The sequence below is a fragment of the Opisthorchis viverrini genome, assembly GCF_000715545.1.
Source record: "Opisthorchis viverrini unplaced genomic scaffold opera_v5_75, whole genome shotgun sequence".
Taxonomy (NCBI): domain Eukaryota; kingdom Metazoa; phylum Platyhelminthes; class Trematoda; order Opisthorchiida; family Opisthorchiidae; genus Opisthorchis; species Opisthorchis viverrini.
In genome coordinates, this window is record NW_008751732.1 from 1,497,623 (window position 1) to 1,518,547 (window position 20,925).

At 41.4% G+C, this 20,925-nt stretch overlaps 1 protein-coding gene across 1 annotated transcript in view; it reads right to left on the minus strand.

Annotated features, from left to right (window-relative positions):
- Window positions 1–20,925, minus strand: part of T265_04556 (hypothetical protein) — a gene marked incomplete at both ends in the record, with an annotated part of 30,378 nt that overhangs the window by 7,331 nt on the left and 2,122 nt on the right. The window contains one exon of the mRNA XM_009169320.1: window positions 16,244–16,746. Coding sequence (XP_009167584.1) covers window positions 16,244–16,746 — 503 coding nt within the window. The remainder of the gene's footprint in view (window positions 1–16,243; window positions 16,747–20,925) is intronic.

Consider the following 20,925-nt stretch of genomic DNA (forward strand, 5'->3'; position numbering starts at 1 on the left):
ATATATATATATATATATGTATATACTGAAACTGCCCCGTCAATACTGAATAAAATGTAGGTTTCGTATGTAGCAGCCTGCTGTGAAAAAAACGGGAATTCGCCAAAGGAAGATGTTTTAGTGGTGGAAATAGCCTGCTAAAAAACCTAGCTGCCTGCTTATACCAGAGGAAGACCTTGAGAGTGCCAATGCACCTGACCAAGAAAATCCGCAAGCAGTAATGAGTAAGCTTTTGGTAAATTACATCTGAAAGCGATCGTTTGTTCAACAAACAAAACCCTGGCAATTCTCACGGAACAACGGAGGTACTTATATCGTCATTCTACTATAACAACCGTCATCTAGCCCCCATGAAACTATTGATATCCGATAACAATGACACTGTAACCACCGGTAAAATAGTCACTACCGGGACGTTACGGCAACTAATGCATGCCATCACAACCATGCTTAGGGTGGGTGCAGAACCGCGGTGTGAGCAAACCCAGTAAAATCAAGAGGTTTCTGATACAGTAAGCAAATTATTTGGATATTCTCCTGGAAGAATAATCACCATTACAGTCAAGACCGGATACCAATAAGGGACAAGCCGAAGATTCATTAGTGCTGTACATCCGTATTAAATTCGAATCACAAAGAATAAATGCACGCCTGTGCCTATATCACGGGCCAATCCTGTATGAGAATAAACGCTGGACGAACACCGTAGTAATCTTTTGGTAAACGGCCTTGTTTTATTAGTGCACAACTCTGGACTTTAGACAAAGTAGAAACAAATGGTGAGTGAGAAGCCCCCTGTGCAGATCAATACAGGGCAGTGGAAACAACATGAAATAGCAAGAATTTTCGGACGGTTTGGTATGAAATATAAGTTGAGGACAGTACTATTTGGAATGGGAAAGTTTGAAAAAGTGAAGAAGGAAAATATGAGAGGGAATTTAATGAGGTATGGTGACTGAAGTTGGGGAAAAAATCTTACCCCTTGATAAGATATGGACATGAAGACAGAAGATGTAAGCTTTGGTGAGCAGTCTCCGTGGTATAACCGGCAAACTGCAGCGGAAAATCATCCTCCCCATCGTTAAGGAAGTCTTTACGGATTGTCGACCCGCACAGAGGCCTCGACGAAGGCTACAATCGTCAGCTGAATTGAACGAAGGAATGCAAATTATAAAGGATAATTCCCGCCACAAACATGACAACACCCTCTCAGGTGCTCGCGTTTTGAGATCGAGACGGATGGGTCTGGGGGATCGAAAAACAAGAATCTGCAGAACTGTAACTTCCTGAGTTGAGCAGAGAAAGCTGTCCACTTGCATTTGTGTAAGAGGGTCATGAAGGAAGCTTCTCACCCAAATGAGAAGTCGGGAAGCGGTAGGTAATTCGGATTCTTGGTGAAAGATGTGCACATGTCAAAACCCGTCAAACGCTCTCAATCTATTTGAGGCAACCATATTTATTCACTGAAAGTCCGGACTGGAAGGTCAACATGTAACCTCTAAAGTTGTAGTATTCTGATTCATACTGATGATAACTCAAGATGGCGTTGTATTCAACGTTGGGGAGTTTTCTGCTAAAACCTACTCAACAACTTCGGACAAAATGGATATGGACCGATAGTTTTTGGAGTTGGGTAGGGACAAAAATTGGAAGAAGAATTTTAAAACGCTTGGGATAAGTTTATGAGCAAAGTTTCGGCGCAACATAAGAGGTTTATCATATGAACCAGCTTGTTTGGTAGTGCTGGGCTCTGAAAAAGAACCGCGATCGCTACAGGTGTAACGGCCTATACTACTGCATAGGCTTGTGGGTGGTTTGTAGTCGTGCAGAAACTCTGCCCCGCGTACGGTGGAAGATGAAATTTATCACGGGCATTGTGAAACTGCTTAAAGGAATTTGTTCGCAATTACGTAATAGCCGATGAATATGCATAAGATTTCAAGAAGACGTGTGAGAATGTTCAGTTTTTAAAAACGGTGTGCATATGAGAAGTTTATTTTCCTGCCCATAGCTCGTAACTGCTTTTTTAGTGTTTGCTAATGACCGATTAGGGTTTTTGTACTTTTACTGACTGTACTATGCACGGCTGAGTAGAACGATATGGAGCTTAAAAAGAAAAAGAAACTTAGAGCCAAAAGCGGAAACCCTTTCCGTTTCTTACTAATGGGGGTTGGGTCTCCCAGATTGGTATGGAAACGAATGAGAAGGAACAGAAGTTACAACCACTGATTCAGCCAGAATCCAAGATTATTGACTCCTGGTTGGTTGATGGATGGACAGCTTTCCGTGAAGTCAAATTAATTTTACTACCTGCAACGTCATAATCATCGCACCCTAAGAGATAAAACTTTATTATACTGGGGGTTTAGCAATCAAAAAGATGGTTTCTTTCCTGATCAGCTAAATGCATGAGTAAGTTGGCATGCTTCTGTGCTTTTGTTAATGAAAATCGCAAGGACCGCGGAATATACCCCCCCCCCCCCACATTACTGAAGACTGATGTCGAATGGGTGGGCCGCAAGTATGTCAAAACAGCAACGATTTCAAGAACGCAGCCACATTCTCTATAAACTTTCCCATAGAAAACTTGCAGAAACTTCCGGTAGATCCGCCGGTGGTTGGCCCAGCATCGTGCAGGAGCACAGTAAAACGCACAACGATGAGTCGGGCACACCAATCACATCGCTTAAGCGTGAACACGTTCGCCTGTTCAGACGTGATAATTCAGATGCGCCCCACGTGCGTTGGTGGAGTAGAAGTTACGCGCTCGCCTCGCATGCCAGATGTCCGGGGTTCAAATCCCGGCACGGCCATTGGATATGCACTGATGATGAGCCCTAATAAGAGCGAAACTCGAGTTCAGTGCTTCCCTTTGGTGTGGACTCACCGGAATAATTACGCCTGAACAGGAGGACGACCGTTCAAACGAGAGTGGCGTGACTATGAACAAAACAAATGTAGTTAACAGTAAAATTTGAAGGGACTAATGTCCTACTTATGCAATGTCAGTCACTAACGCAAGTCCAAACGTGGCAAACTGCATCATGATAATACCTGGTTGCAGATCAGTCTCACTGATCACTGGAAAGTGCAGAAAGCCTGAAACTTCTATGCTGCACCAGAAGCTTTAGTTTACGAAGCAAACAGACTAGACTGACGATATGCGTAGCTGAGTAATCCAGTGACCTATATGGCTGGATGCCAGTACAGCATTCGAGAGGATTTTATTAATGTTAGTCATAACAAAACAAGAGATTTTGCTACTCCCGTTTGTTGCAAGTATTTTTCCCCGGCGAAATAAGTTTAGGCTTGATCTGACCCCGAAAGGATGGATTTGTTCGCCTTAAGCCGCCTACTACGATCTTGTGGTCCTTAGCCAGTGGGTTTGACTGAGCACGCGAAGGTCCCTCCATGGCCGTGACAACTCACGTACAGCCATAAAGCACGTTTACAAACGTACGTTTAAGTCGCGTTGACGGTGGCTTGGTGATTCTGACCGGATCACCTTCGTTGCATACAAAGTTACGAACAGTCGAACATTGATGACTGCCTTTTTTGATCTCTTTACTCCTTCCGTTCTAGTCACACCTCTTCCATGGGGATGTTCACATCGGTCAGCTGCTTGGTCAAATAACCAATGTTCATCATCAACATCACCAATAGTAGCAGCATTAGCATCATCGGCACTGACAACAGTGAAATTTTAGCGAATGGCGCTATGTAATCGTTACCTCACCAATCAAAAATTAACATGACAGAGTGCAAGAAGGATGCTTGACCTCATGAAAGAAAGTTATCTGCACCTTGAGACAGAAAATGGCTAAAATCATCTGAAAACCATACCAGAGTGGGAAGCCCTCCATAGAATCGATCCAATGTTGTTTGTGGACCTCACCCGACAGAACATCAGTATAAAACGACAGACAAATCGCAGCGAGGCAGTGAGGTTAGAAGGTGACAGCATAGATGCGGAGCAGGCACATTTTACTCGAGCTGGCACCATGTTTTTCGATAGGCCACCCTAACTCCGCAATTTGCTAACTGAGATTGCAACAAACGGGAACCATTCTGGGTAGTTGAACGCATCATAACCAACGTAGATAAATTAAACAAATTTCGTTCGATGGAGTTGCATACTGAGCAACGTATCCAGTAGAGGAATCATCTAGGTTGGATTTCGAGAGAGAACACCCATTCAACTATTCGTGTACTAGGTCTTTACTACCAAATACTCTGCTTTAGGTTGCGCACATACCACTTTCAAATTACGGAACACAAACCAATTATCAAGGTTACCTATTGTTGAATGACATACCTAGGAATACATGTGACTCGACTGATGCCAACGGCCAGCCCTTGGATACACTCACAATCTCAGCTGAATTGGCTCGCACCAATGACCCATTAATGCTTATATTCAAATTGGTTTCAACCAAATGCATGTTTATATAGGTAAGGAAAATGTGCTTATTCTGAACAACCGTTTAATTAGACGATGAGTGTGCATAAAAAATCTGTAATGCGGTAAAAAAAATAACGAATTTCGGGTAATGACATGCTTATTCAAAAGCTCAATCCTTGTTTAAATGTTGTCCACATAGAAGTTCAGGTGATTCTCTGGCCGTATCTTATTTAGTTTCACCGAAGTTGACAACCCCCAGTTCGAAAACTGTAGCTTCTCCACTCGATGGAAGGCAAGTGAACAAACAAATCTATGTTGTCTAATTGTCCATCACCATAAGAACCCCTTTGGTCCAAATGCCACTCACTATGTTTAGCCACAAATTACCCACCAAATAATGGCTGTACTGAGTGCGAAAAACATATCTTTATCGGGCCAGTCTTCCATCGTCAAAATTTCAGAGAAAGTTTTGATGGCAGCAGATCTCAATTTCAATTTCGGATCCTTGGCGCATATGAGGCGCTTCGGTAATAAATAGGGTTTAGGCTCAACACACAATGATAACTTTGGGCCCCTTTGATCACTTTGCAAAAATCGCCAGTTGTTTTTCAAAAGCACCCTGTCGAGATGCAATTGGTGCCTTTGCGTTATGTGGCTTCTCGCTTGGGTTAAGCAACAAAAGAACTAAAGTGATTAATTTGCTATCTTCCACTGGTGGTGGAGTTTAATTTTTGATTATCAGCAATTCAGATCAAGTTTTGGTCTGGTTCAGATTCTCATTTAACTTTCTCAGTAAACCTGAGGGACGGGAGTACCGTTTGTCAGCAGGAAGAATTTATTTCGCACACAGTGAAAGATATTTTCAAACGAACTACATTAATTTTTAGAGCTAATTGGTGGTAATGCGGATCCAACAGTACTCTGGTACGAGTTTTCAGCAGCATAGTGCGTAGAGTGCTCTATCGGCTAACTTGTTACAGAGATCACAATGTAATGTTCTACCTGTGGCCACCCCGGAGCACATCTATCCTCAAAAGGGGTAGATGAGAACAGAGGCCGGAACCTCTGAGTATGTTGCTCCCCAGCTAGCACACAGAAACCATCGAATTTCGTAATGGTGTAACCTACTTCCCGGAAGCATATATCAATGGGTTTTTAAGTTTTGTTAACCTTGTCATTACACTTTTCCGTAAAACCATGAGGATGTTCTGCAGTAAGCGCCTGATAATGCCGTTCATCACATAGTTCACTAAGGCGTAATTTCCTGTGTTGCAGTTAGGAACCACACACGTCTTGGTTTCTAAAGTCATTTCGTTTACACTTAAATCTGAGTCACCTTCTGCCAAGAGTGATGCATGAATGCTGTGCGAATACTGGCTGTAAGTTTTCTCATGCTAGAATGTAGGGGTGTCATTAGGAGGTGATACATCACGTTGCGTTGGNGGGGTGTCATTAGGAGGTGATACATCACGTTGGATTTGGTTTTTCTCAGCAGGAAGGTGATGATCTCGGATATTTTATTACGGCTTTGATGTCAATGATGCTCGCTCATGCGCCTCAAAACAACTGTTACCCTGATCTTGCATCATGTGTTTAGAGGGGTTTTCTTACAGGCCATTTCTTCTTGCTAGTATAGTCGCTGTTAGGCTGCCAGTGCCATTGTCTCTTCGGAAAGGTTGGAGGTGGCATGCGTGAAGTCAGAGTATCCTGCAAACATCTGGCCTGATTTTTCCTGTATATTGCTTCTTAAATAAGGTGTACTTTAAGGAATATCATGATATGTCAGCCCGACAACTATTGCCGTATACCGCGGCTGTTTGGATATCTCTAACACGTCAATACGAGTATTTCCCGCCCAAGCTGGCCACATATAAATGGTGTTAAACCATACGGACATTCCCGCCTCCATTACTACACCACATATCTTGTCCAGGGTAACGATGTCCTGAGGTCATCATCCGGGCTTTTCAAAGTATCCATCAACCAGCAATGATATTACACAACTAACGCGTTTCGGAAATGACGGGAAGAGTTTTCACCTCGTTGCAAGATGACTCAGGCCCACGTTGTGTTTTGCTCCCTAGATTGTAAATCGGAATATCTTGAGTAAAATGAATTCGGATTACCTTCCGCGCAAATATCCACTTTTCTAGCGCTCTTTTTTTCCATTACCAGTACTATTTCATTTCTACACCATGGCTTAACTGAATTATTTGTTATACAATAACAGTCAGGCATCTCCTAGTTATTTCACAGTGTCTTCAACTTTAGTGCTACAGGGAAATATTTTTGCCTGACCATAATTATTAGATAGAGAATAATTTAGCAACCATATGAGGAATCCCGTAATGAGTAAGGGAATGACAGCGGGTGTCTCAGAAAAACTAACATATCAGCCAAGTTCGCTTTCGTTATGCTGCAGGGGTAAAACATTTGCCAGTCCACGTCATTTTTAACGTCTGATTCTCTGAAATAAAGTTAGTCTGATTTCTCCACACAGATTCTGAATCTTACTGAGCTATGATTTGGACCTCCTTTGATACCTGCTCGGAAGATATGGCGAAATACTGTTCGTTGCCGAAACGTCTTACATAACGTTTGCACTATAGCTTATTGTTAGAATTTTCTGGAATAATCGATTGTGGTCCTATATTTCAGCTGTATTTACTGGCTTAGATAGGTAACCTGATGAATGTTTTTTTTTCGAAAGACAACCAAGTTTTGGCCCTCCAACCAGAAATTTCTCGTCCAGTAATATTATTGCTCTGCTACGTAAATTGTGGGATCTGGTAATTGTGGTACTTTGTCTCGCTCATGTGCAACATCTGCCACTTGTGACACAATAGTACAAGGTTCAATCACAGCCCTGAGTGCCATAGGAATTTGTGAGTTGATCACTGCTAAGATTTCACACGTAGAGTGACTTCACATGCAGAGTAAAGACTCAAACAAACGCCATGATCTCCCGAAAAATGGCCGCTGGATAACATCTTGAATTACCACATTACAACTGCGTTCTAAAGATGTTTCCCAGGGATGCTGCACCATATTCTTCCTATTTCTCAAGCAAAGTACCCAAATGCCTATATGAAATCCAAAACGGTGTTATCGTAAGACTCTAAAAGGTAAAATTATTTGTCCATTTTCAAAGAGGTTTGCTCAATTTTAAAATTTGATTTTACGAAGCACAGCATGAGATTTCTATCGTATGTGGGATTGCACGTTACAATTCTGAGGTTCAAGTCAACCAGTCATCATTTGGCACATGACATTCAGCCGCTGCCTTCACGCCCAGTGTCTCCTATGGTGGCTCCTTGTGTTATGGGAACGGCAAATCCAGACAGATTTAACCACTGTTCTCACAAGCATCGTTCAGTTGCTGTTTAGGTTCGTTTGTTGATGGAACACACTGTCAGCTAACTTCATCCCTTTTAAAAGGATTGTTTATTAAGTGCCCATAATGTGTTTCACCGTAATTCATCATCCAAAGGTGGCGCCAGTGTTTTTCGGGACCGCCGAGTGAAGATCTACGTTTAGCTATATGAGATTTTTTCAAGGTACGATCATTTAAAATACCTATAGTTTCTTTGACGCCTGAATACGGCATGCGGTGAATACCCAAGAAGGGCACCTTCCTCTGCAAAGATCTGCAGTTTGCGCGTGTGCTGAGTTGTATTTTCATAGGAAAGGTATTTCATAAAATCTAACTCCTTTTTGCTTGTACCTGGTTTGATCCGTTCACGTGTTCTTTATAGAACTTCCACAGAGATGGCTAATACGAGAACTGTTTTTATCGCTCATAGACGAGTATTGGAGAGTCACTGGGGATCCATAAACTCATAGAATTTTGGTTTCAGAAAAAATAACAAGAGATGAGACGACTCGATTACGTTTATTGTCTGCCACCAATGTCGTCTTGACTCGGATTAAACAATTTGTTCACTGATGCTTTTGCACTGATCATATTACTCTTTGGGAAGACCATCAAGCCGATGTGTTTAGCGATTCATTGGCCAGGCGTGTGTCTCTCCGCAACTCGTCTGGATATCATTTTATTCTTTCTTATAGCATAGACTCTCTTTTGAGACCAGTCCAACCATTTGCCAAGTGACTATTCGGTAGCTTTGTAGTTTCAGTCGGAAAGATCTGTCATGCAAGCATTGCTTTCCGAATGAATGGGCCGAAGGACTTTTGTAGCAATCCATTAAAAAATCAATAGATTCACGTCCAAAGCCGTCACTGAACTTTATTAACGTCGGAAATAAAAGATGGCCATATAACCTTGCGGTCAAACGCAACCGCTCCGCTATTCGCTCCGAAACCTTCCTGAAATGGTATTCTGAATGAACTACGCCAGATAGTTCGGGCAGTCAGTGTCTCGAAATCCTCATAAAGCCATAATTTTTAAGACAGTTATGTTTATTTTGGATTTGCTGTAGTGTATACACTTCAAATTCGCTTCGGAAACCAAACCGATTCTCCAACTCGCAATATAGCAGCGTCAATGTACGAACCAAATGCAATAAGTCGTTGCATGTTTACCTTATAAACACTTCCGTGCTGGGACCTATTGCCCTATGACCTTTTTGTCTGTCCACGATACTTGCAAGACACAGAGTATTCATGACCTTTTGGGCACTTCAGAACCTTACCTTTTGAGCAACATTTCTCACTGTGCCGATAAATTATTCATTCTGAATTAAGAATATCATTTGGGTTATCAGTGTTTTTCCTCAAAATAGAATACTTATGAGCCCACAGAACTGCGAGCTATTAGAGGAAGTGAAATGATACAAAATGGCTGGTAGAATATCGTGACCAGATAGACTTTTCTGGTACGGAAAAATAAGAACTACTAGGTTCGAGAATAAGTTGAATAATCACCATATTCTGTGCAAAGTCCAGATCTGCATTTCTGGTTGGAAAACGAAAAAAAAATTGTTATATCCTCCACGAACCTGCAACATATAAGGACAACCAAATTGCTTTGGCTCAACTCAAGCCTATTCCACACAAGAATGCAGTGGATAGAATACACTATCTACAAGATGGTGAAAAATATGTTTAATTAAAACCAAGTTTGCCCAGAATGAATACCGGGGTTTTAATGGGTTCTGTAGTGTCCTGATAGCTAATGCTAAGTCGTGTCAGCTTGCTATATTATATAAACTGTCGGAGTGATTAGTCAAAACAGCTGCATTATAATACGGCTGTAGGTTTTTTGGCTAAGTAGAACAGTGTAATTGAACAAATGAGGGCCGAGTCAAGTTGTTCCAATAGGATAATGCATTGATACTCAATACAGTAAGACGTAAGTTTCAAAATTTTTGAAGTTAAAAATGATTGGCGAACTGTATAAAAGATTGATAATTCATGACGTAAAGGGATTACGTGCTCCGAGGCGTGTCTTTTTCAAGGATGAAGAGCTCAAAGCTATCATACCGCACTAGTGACAAGAACTCGGGGTTCATGCATACCGTATTCAGTCTGAAGTATAGAGGAATGCGGTTGTGAAATAAATGCAGGCATTCTGTCACTTTTGTTACCAGGCTTGTGTAACTCCACAAGAATTTGGAATAGTACACGCCATAATCAGAACTTAAGGTTTAGCTCTTTTGCAAAAGTAGACTTCCACGAAAAATGAGGGACTGATTCATGGTTTCTACATACGGAGAGGCTGAGTAAAAGATGGGTCAAAAGATTCCCAAAAAATACAATGGCTTTATGATGTCTCTTGTGTCATGATCCATGGTCCATTAAAAGCTGTTTGAGGGTAGCCGTCGCTTTGCGCTTGTAGTTCTGTTCTCGATGACGCACCTTCCATGCTTTCTCTCTGTCTGGCGTCACGTGTCACCGCTTGCCATATAGTTTAAAATGTTTCTGTCGAACGATATGACAGATAGTATAGTCATGCACACGCGTATCATGCAACACACGACATACCACCTATCATGTGCTATACTGGGCCTTCTTTATGATTTCTGAAAGGCATTTTTCATCCTGCAGAACCAGCATATCCGTCCTCAAGCCCGAATGATTCCATAAAAAGGCAAACAAATCACACTATGGTGATTTGAGTGTTCTCTTCTATGGCTCTGTATGCGGCTTTATCGATACTTGAAAAAGAAAGTGGTTTCAAGGTCCGTTATTTCAGGCAAGCCAGGGCAGAAAAAACCCATGAACATTTTATTTTATGTGCTACCCGATATGATGCTTTTTTCATGCACACTTCAAGATCTCTTCTCTTATCTCTCAGGGGATGTTTAGACATTATTTCTATTTGGACCAGAATGAGACAACCGAGAGAAGACTTTAATATGCCCATTCAAATTCAGACTGCGTACTACAGATGCTCTCTACCCCAATGGGCAGAAGTCATATTTTCCATCTCCTCGGATTTAGTTTTTTTGTCAAACAGGATCGGAATTTCATACCTTTCCGTACTAAACGTCTATTCCTAGCACTCGCTCAAATCCTCGAAAATACCTTGTGAAATCATTGCTGGACAACAATGGACACTTCCAAAACTTATGAAAACAGTTTACCTAGCTAATCTCTTTTGGGTTTCACAGATTAAGTTGAGGAATGGACGGAATTCAGAAGACCCATGGTAAAAATCATTTTGTGAAGAGGTCAGATCTGAAATACCGTAATGCGACAGCACATTGTCAGCCTACCTGTAATTTCAAGAAAAATCAACTATACCACTTTTCCAATTGCTTTTTAGCCAATAAGAACGGGAGCTTCATACTTCACAAGGTTTGAAGGCCAGAGGTATTCGCGTTTGTGCTATACCTTAGAAAACTGCTTCTTTCCGAGTTTGACATGAACATTAAAATTAGTGGTGGATGACATATTTAAGTGTTTGAAACGGTGAGCTCTTTTATCCATTCACTTCCCACAAAATGATTTGAATCTGGCTCTTACTTCAGTATCATGATACCTTCCGATTGGGCTGCACCATGAGCTGAAGTAGGCGAATTTGGCTTCAGTATAACGCTATGGTTACCCTCAAGGTGAAACACGCCTCCCACTTTACAATGATCACTTGTCTCAGTTACCTTTAAAAATGGAATGAAACGAAGCACTACTCCGGTAAGTATTGCTCATTCGACATCATTCGGATAGGCTCGTTCGAAGAGGCCTTGTCCTCCCATCCAGTCCCGAATATTCTGGTTAGCCCATAGCAAGTGGCGAAAGCACTGTCTTCGGGCCTCCTTCAGTGTTGTGCCTCCCTAAGTAAGCCGGATTTTTAATCCGCTACTGCACCTATGTTCCCTGGACAGCCGCTTAACAGCCATACTTTTTCATGTAGTTTTCCTGCAGGATTCAAGCATCTACGATGATACATATTTCAGAAACACAAACCAATGGGTTATCATCATCGTTATCCACATCAGAGGCGAGAGTATCAGTACTGGCGCTGATGTTTATCTGCCATTCAACCGAGAACTACAGTTAATTACACTTATGGCATTAAAGTGGAAAAATGGGAAGGAGTGAATGAGGGTCTCTGGTGCTAGCCTACCGCCAACAAGCCCACCTACAAGCGCTCACTCAGACAGTTTGGAAAGAAACTGACAGCATGAACTCTACCAACTTCGACTGAGTGCCAGTTCTAGCAATACCATTCATACAGACACCATGATTCAGATGTGTCTTGCGTGCGCTAGGTTTGTGTTCACATGTATGCCTCACGTTTCACATACCCGGGATTCCAACGTTGGCACGGTCGAGAATACTTAGAGTTGATAGGCTCTTACCGGGTCAGAAATATCGTTCACTCTGGTCCACTTTGGTTCGCACGAGTCTACTGTCTTTCGACCAAAAATAAGAAGCGCCGTTCAAACGAATGGTCTGAACTTAAACCTTACAATCGTCTGAAGCAAATTCTGTATAGTCGGCTGGTTGATTGGCAGTTGCACTAAGGAATTCAGATTTTCTGACTAATGCCGTCGACGTTTGTGAACTTTGTCTATGTTGTTTGGATTGTTCCACTGATTTTCCAATAGCGACCCAGCAGAAAGTTTCACATGCAGTGGACGATATTGGTGACTGCCTCACCAATATGGTTTTGGTCGACTTGGTTTGCTCTGCTCCACCGACTGTATGTTCTTTGTATTCCATGATAATTTGCTCAGCACACAAGCATGGTCCGCAAGCAAAGTTTGTGGCTAATTCGTGCATACACATATCTAGCAAAATAAACCTTAAAGGAACATTCTTAAATACCATGGCAGTTTATGGCCCCTCCTGATACCGTTTATGAAGAATTAAGTGACTGGTACTGAGAATGTACGCATAAGTACTATGATAAACCATTTCAGAATGACTGTGTGGAATTATACTACACATTAGCCTGTTAGTGATTGCTTTCTGCTGCTGGGTAAGCACAACGAGGGTGGGTTACAAGACTTAAAATAACACAAACAGTTCGAAAGCAGGATGGCGCACATTCAAGTTACTGTATTTTAGGAAGTGCCGAAAAAAACTGACGAGCTGCATCAGATTTAAATAAAAGTAGTCCTCGGGGGTTAAGCTTCACAAATCGGTTGGTTTCAGCAGATCAGATGAGACACAATAATTAAATTAACAAATGCTCCCAGCGTTGTTATTTTGTCCGCAAATCTGCGGTTGTGAAATGTCACAAGGGTAAGTTAGCATTCTGTCTTTCAAGATGTTTTTAGAACGCACTATAAACCGAATGAAGGAATCAGAGCTAGCGATTGGGGCGCGCTCTCACCGCAGTGGAATAGGGTCACTTAACCGATTCCTTGAAGTATGTCTATTTTCCAACTTAGCTCGCTGTCTGTCAAAACTTATGCATGGCAGCTCAGTCGAACTGAGTCAAATGCACTCTGTATATCATGGTCACTGGTAGGGAGTGTCTGGAAGTTTAGAGAGTTAGGATGTGATACACTCAGACGGCTATTGTCTCGCCTGGCCCATTTTGCTGACCAACGTAAGCCAATATAGGTACTGATTGCTCAGGTTGTTTTTAGAGTTACCGCCTTTATGTGCATTCTTCACTTCACAGCTGAATTTATCGATAAAAAATGGAGCTGACAGAAATCTTATTCTCAAACGATTGGTGCACGCAAAAATTATCTGTGTAAAATGTCACCGTCAGGGCACGGGAAGTTTTGCGCAACAATTCCATCTATACGAGCCAATGTCGGTGTCTTCAGTGATAAGGGCAGTGGCTTGGCTTGTTGTGCGAAAATCTATTGTATTAGATGCATCTTAGAACAACTTTGTTGCTTAAAACCATGGGACTGTAAAATACTCAAGAGCTCCTATTCAATATACGTCAAAAAACGCTCAAGTGAACTAAACAGCTGTGTGAGTGTGAGACTTAAGTGCAACTTTCATTTTTTATACCACGTATGTCTCTTCAGCTGCCATCGCTTCAACTATATTAGCGAAATCAGCTGTGTAGTTTTTACAAGAAAAATTGAAAAAGGACTAGTGACTAATACTGATGAATACGAAAGAAAGAAATCACAGTTGGCTCAGATTCATATTGTACAATCACCAGATGCATTTCTACCTAAAAACACTTATTCGTTTCTACTAGAAAGAGTTCATTTTCAGACTGGAGATTTTTCTCCAATAGATTACCAAGAATCAAAATGATTAGGAACGAACAGCTCCAATTGACAGACTTCTTATTCTCACGCAATTTTTCTAAGTCAAGGCACACAGTTAGTTCTCTGGTGAGTGAAAATTCGAAAAGAAATCAGCTTTCCAGAAGTGCAACCCAGGAGCGAAGCGGATGAGCCCATTCCAAACCGATCGTTGAGATACATACATGGGTACGTTACCGAGTAAGTTGCGAAAATCTCAACTTTTGGAACTAGGAGGAACTTGCTTTCTTACCAGATTTAAAACTTTAGGTGCTCTTGAGACGTGTTTGCTGTTTGTTTAAAGCTTCTGGGAAGTGCCTATGTAAACGGTAAACAGAATCACGGGTTCAAAGATTAACTGAATGGAAAGTGCCGACGAATGTCGATTAATCATTCTACCGGGTATCTAGCGGATGAGGAACGTGTGTTATGCTCTAGATCATTGTAGTGTGGACTTAAGTGTGTATTTCTCTAGCGAAGAACTGTTAGTTCGACCGAGAACAGAAACAGTTCATTTAGACGTCGATGACCTGTAGTTCTTATAAAACCGATCTTACCACAAATACCCTGCTTTCCGACCATCCTCATCCACAACGCACACATGTTCCGACGTTCTGCTCGTGACCTCAGTGGGCATTTGTGTCCTTTCGTGAATTGTGAATTAGTTTATTCCAGTAGCTAACTTGGTAATTGTGAAAACGTAAGAGCTTGATGATGAAACACAAAAACCTCGTCTTTTCTGTTCTACTTAGTTTGCAACATGGCATGTAATGATGAATGAATCTAGCATTTGCATGATTTAATGATTCTGAAGAACATCAAATCTCTACTTTACAGGTTGTACATAACTCCCGGCATAGCATGAAAGCAAGTGAAAAAACATATTAGCTGAAAATTAACGTAACAGACCGACTACACTAGCAAATTTGCACAAAATTCTTCTATATCAATGCACGTACTGAGTTCAGTGTACTGAAAATATCGATATGCTCCTCAGTCGTTCGTGAATTCCAGGGACGGGTGATGTTGATACTTGGTTATGAAAAACGCCTCCATGACAAATAAATATACTAGGCTCGGAAGATATCCCAACTGTGAAGGAACTTCTGAGATATGGTCACCTAAACAAATGTGGAAAGTGATGCAGAACAAAAAATCTTGACACATCGACAACTGAATTTTTTTAAAAGCCTTTGCTATACTGACGGGAGTCAACAGCGTTGCATGAGCCCACAGGACTTTTCTGCAAGACACACAACCCTGAGTAAAATCGGATAAAGTATTTCTTGTGGAAGGGCAGTGAGCCATACTGTCCTTACAATTTAGATTTCCTTGACCCGGCATACTCTGAAGACTACTAGACAGCCCAGTACTGAAATTCGCTGTTTGTCGAGTAAGCATAATCCGCCAATTTTCATCAACTTGAACATCACACTTCGTGCAGTTCGAGTAATGCACTCAGTAATACACTGTTCCGGTGAATCCCTCCATTACAAGACTTTTCAGCTTAACATGCGGCTCAAAATTTGCTATTCAAGATTGGTGAATGCTTGATGAAAGCTTGGAGACTTTGCCTACTTGGTGAGCCTCAAGAAGGGCGAAACGTGTCATGGACTGTCGAAGAGTTGTCAGCAAACTTATGGGTAGCATGCTTTGTCAAGAGTTTACTGCAACATCCCGATTATAATGCCAGCTGGAAAATCATGCAAAACGAGATAGTGTATATGGGGGGTTGATTTGGGATTCTGTTGAGTCTCTCACCGAATTAAGATTTATTTCATCTACCAGCAAATACCTGCAGGTGATTGTTACGCCGATCTGAGATTGAAGGAGCCAATTATGTTACTGCTGGTAGAATGCTGCAGAATCCACTGCCACCCAAATATATAGTATGGCAAATTATATCGAAAGTTATATTGTTTTTTGTATCTTCAAAAATGAGTTACATTCTCGAGCCTGTATGAAGAAGTAGTACTGTCTACACGTCGGCCTCAGATTGGATTAAGAATAAACGTTAAACCTTTTGGCGGACTGGTGACACTCAGCTTGCCCCAGGAGTGGTGCGAGTAAATATGACCCGTTCAAACTTACATCGATAAGATATGCTTGAGAGTAGTTCTGTACAGTTGCCTGAATGCCTTACGAAGAAAAGTATTTTATCATCCGAAAATTATTTGTTCAAACGAATGTACGTTAAAAGCGTCAGCCTGCTTACTGTTGCCTTGAGCTGTTCCTTCAGTTTCAGCAGTTGTGCATAAGCATCTGAGGTTGGATCGATGGTGAACTGCATTGGCACTGGATTGTAGCATATCCCATTCAGATATCTGATCCAGTCAGTTTTGACCTTTTGCATTTTTTTCGCGGATGGATAGGCTATTTCAAGCTGCACATAGGATTCTAGAGTGACCCCACAATCTGAAGGTATACGGTAATCGACGGCACGAATCTCGGCAACCTCAAGAACATTCGGTGGCAAATCAACGTTCACATTGGCCTGTGGCATATTGATAAGTTCGAATGTGTACGGAATCTGACGACGTTGTTGTAGACGACGGTTAAATACGGCGATAGAATACGCATTTTGGTCGGCAAGTCGCTTCAGTTCGTCAGCTTTCTGTGTCATGTTGAGTTGACGATGAAGTTCGGAGAGAGCATTGGCTTCGGTCTTTTGCTTCTCAAGCACCCGTAACAGAACGTCAGCTTTTTCACGCTCGTCAGCTGAAATAAGAGGATGATTGAAGTTTTTCCAGTCGTCGTTAGTTGGACAATTATTCCACTGAAATTTGAAAGGCCTCACCTCCATGCCAAGCTACTGTGATTTTGGGTAATCAGGAATTTCAATGAAGATAAAACAGCTTTGGGGCATTGCAAGTTTGTAAAGTTCAGAGCTGAATAATTTTCCTACTTGTGCACCGCAGAATTTTTAGTGCGCATGCTTTGTTGTCTGGTGTTATCGGGGTGAGGACTTAGCAAGCTAAGCGAATCTAATCTACGTTCACACCCCTTAAAAAAGATTACAAATTAATACACGACAATACCTGCGTCATACTAAAGCAGAATAAAATATATTCTACTTGGAAATTGAAAGGATAAACGTGAAACAATCCGTGAATGTCACAGGTGGTATAGTATTGTGTACTGCTTGAATTTTATACCAAGACATGTTGGGAAATGTGCGTACAGTATCCCTTTTTTAAAGTAGAAATGCTTGTTCTTAAAAGATCCTGCAACCTCAAGTGCATCGCAACCTAATGAGTGCTAGGCTAATTCAACTTCTGCTTAAGTATCAATTTATTGACCTGGCAACCCTAAACCCACGATGAAAAACCAAGCACAAATGTGTCTGGATCCGATAATCTATTTGGTATATACTCGATTTTGTGCGCAAGTTGAAATGAGTAGGTTGGTGACGAATAACTTTCCCGTTAACTTTCCTGCAAGGATGGTTGAAGCAAATAAATTGTTAAAGAATTATGTTACAATCAGTACATAAGGCAAAACACTCATGTAATGGCACTCCTTAAACCTACTTTGTTTATTGGGGACAGAAATAGTTTAAGAGATTAAAAGTCAGCAAAGGATAACATATCTGGTAGTCATTAGAAAATTTTCGTGTCACAAAATTAATCAATTGCATGAAATTACCTCAGCTAGTGCATCACCCCCAAACATTAAAAAAACGAATGAATGCAATTTTGGTTGTGCAAACATATAGAAGTTGGAAGTACCTTAGAACAGCTCTCAAAGTTGCCCCCACTAAAACCACCATTGCTTTCCTAGAGTTTAGCAGCATGACTTACGTAGGCAGGCAGAACAAGTGAATGCAATCCCATCTCTAGTTGAGGCAGATTGGTGATTCTCAAGCGTGGAAGAAAAATTGAAAGACCAAAAATCTCATCTGTTATAATATCTTCTATATTTGACATACCTGTTGTTTAAGAAACTCATAGCAAAACGAAACGGTGTGGTGTCTCGTTCTTCAAACGGACTAAACTCACTTCTATCATGAAGAAACGCATTTAAATAACTCTTTTTTTGACTCTCAATTCAAACCTTTTCATAAATGGGTGATTAATGTGAACTCGGTTGGTTCACTCATCGTTTACCCGACTGTTTTAAATTTTGCCCGAACTTTCGAAAAACTACCGTAATGATGTGACCTGAGTGGATAATTCGTCTTTCTCTGGGGTTAACACAACCTTTTAGTGTCATCTCACAGAGGGTCGTGATCGTTTCAGTCCCTTTCATCTGTGTTTAATTTGACTTCTTGTTCCCCGAAATCCATGTTATTTTTAATTAAGACCCAGTATCCATAAATCTCGAAGCACACGCGGTTATCTCGCGCTAAATTTAGTCACTCAGATGGTGATAACATAAGAGGACATCCTTACTATACAAGTGCTGTTCACTTTCGAAAATTATCACCAGGAGAGCTTTCATTCACTGAAAATGTACCCAAGTAAATTTGTGTTGTGAAAACGGGGATAAACATACTGGAAAGCCTGGGATTGCCTCATTCTTTATAATGCACTTCAACAAAAAAGCCACATTACTTGTATGGGATCAGTGGAGAGCAAGTACTGTCACTGCTGAAAAAGTCATACAGCAGAAGTCATATTAGTCAGTAGACTTGCGTGTAACATGGTCCTGGAAACTGTTAAGCAGTTCAGAGAAACGAATGTTGTCTTGGATGGCCAACATCCAGAAGGTCTCGTGCAGCTGGCTCTTTGCATCAAAACCTGACTTATGTTTATTTCTACCGTTGAAATATTTCAACAACTATGCATGGGCTTCTTCGCTACTACATTAACGCCGTCCAAACGGTCCGGGAACACAATCAGCAGACACAAACTCAATCTACCGCACCAATTTGATGTGAATAGGGTACCCCAAACAGCATACGTGAATTTGCGAACCTTAAATGTTGTGAAAGCTGACAACCTGGGCTGCTTAAGCTGAGTGAACGCATTCTAGAAACCTATTTCTGCAAGGCGATCGCAGAAGAAAATGGTGAAAAATAGAAACAAGAAAAGACCACAACAAGGTTGGAAGATCTCGTCTTTAAAAATTTAAAAATTGGTAATATTGGAGGCTTACCACTATTGTTTCGCAAACGTTTACTTTGTTTATCTATTGTAACTATCCCTCAAAAGCAGTTTCGTGCTATCCTTGCTGTTTTTATACTCATTTCTGGAGTTGCCCTCTGCAAACATGTTTTTGTTCAACCGAAGTGCTGCCGAGAACCTGGATATTTATATGACTGGGACTGTGCAAGCTTTGCGCGTGGTATACTATGTGAACCTTATTCTTTCACTAAAGATTAGGCATAAGGACACGTTCGTCGCTGGAATCGCAGCTTCCGTAAATTTGTTGAACCGACATACAGCCCTGTTGCAGTCACAGCTGTACTGCCCATAAGCCACTGTAATCTCTACATGGTGATCCTGTGTCAAATAAAACTGCTAGTCTTATATAGGAGATAATACCGCCGTTCAGTGTCATGGGAATGGCTTCACAAGCCAACAAAGTGACAGTGAACGGGGATCCCCAGCGCTACTCCTGCCTTCAAAGCCTGCGTGCATCACGCGATCCAAACAACATTCGCCATCACTTGAGTCCCATCCGGCCACGGCATAGTGGGGTCGTTTGTGGGCCAGTAAAAATGTGCACGCAGCGCCACATTTCAGCGCACATACAATTGAATTCTCTGTGATCCATATTAGTAGATGGGTTCTTCAGAGACCGGAAAGTAAAGGATATTATTATGACTGCTCCACTGCATTCAAACTTGTTCTATTCGGAGTAAAATAGTTGTGGTTTTAGAGCACCGAAGGCCATAGATATTGCTTTAGTCCAACCAGGGACAGGTAGCTAAAATTCTGTCGGGTTGACGGTACAAAATCCTTAAAAAAACCCGCATCATATATCGGTTTCTAGTTGAATAGGGCAAGACTTCAGAAAACAACAAACAGGTTTTTCCTCTACGTTATCTACGATATTCACCAGTGAGAACTCAAGTCATATTCTTAATTAGTTTTCCATCAACGTAGAGGGAGCCTTGCTCCTAAACAGCCTTTTATCGACTTTTTTATTGAATTTCCAGCTGATTTATCCGCAAGTTAAAAACACTTGCCAATGTGAACGACTTGCAAGTAGAGGTAGGCAAACCGCCAAGTTTTCACTAAAAATGTTGAATCGTTTCTTGGAATTCTCAAAAGAACCGTTTGAGTTGTTTGTAGAACCTTCAGTGTTTAACAAGTCCGGACGGTTTGCTCCAGCTTGAATCGTTGAATCGTTGCTTTGTATTGCTTTAATCGTTGTCTACCTACCGGGCTTACTGATATACCCCGTCAAATTTTCATCCGTTTCTCTTTTCAACACGGTCTTGAAGTAACTTGAAGTAGGTAGACTGTGGTGAAAGGTCAGCATTTAGCAGCATGATTATTGTACATGACAGTGAAGCTGCCGATATACTTGATTGTGACGAAAAAGAGGACAAAGACAATGGCGATGACACTGACCCGATTGATATCCTTGGTGAAATGCTACTAACACCAATAGATTTCTTCTGTGAACCCCTGCTGGCCTTCAATATACAATGGTGACATCTAGAGCTTAGATTTACTGGTACATAAACCACTTAGATATGCGTGTTCCTTGGGAACACCGATTAGGGTATGTCAGTTGCAATACAAAAGGTCCCCTGGTTGGTGCCAAGTGATATCCTCGACCCACAGAGAAAAACAACTTTCAGTAGGGGAATCCAGCAATATGCACTCCTACAGATTAACCTCCCATTGCCTGAAAATGCTTTCCGTAATCTTTTTAATAATACGGAAGTTGGCTTTTTCCAGACTATGTTTAAAACTTTTGATCTGCAAGTGGTATGCAAAATAC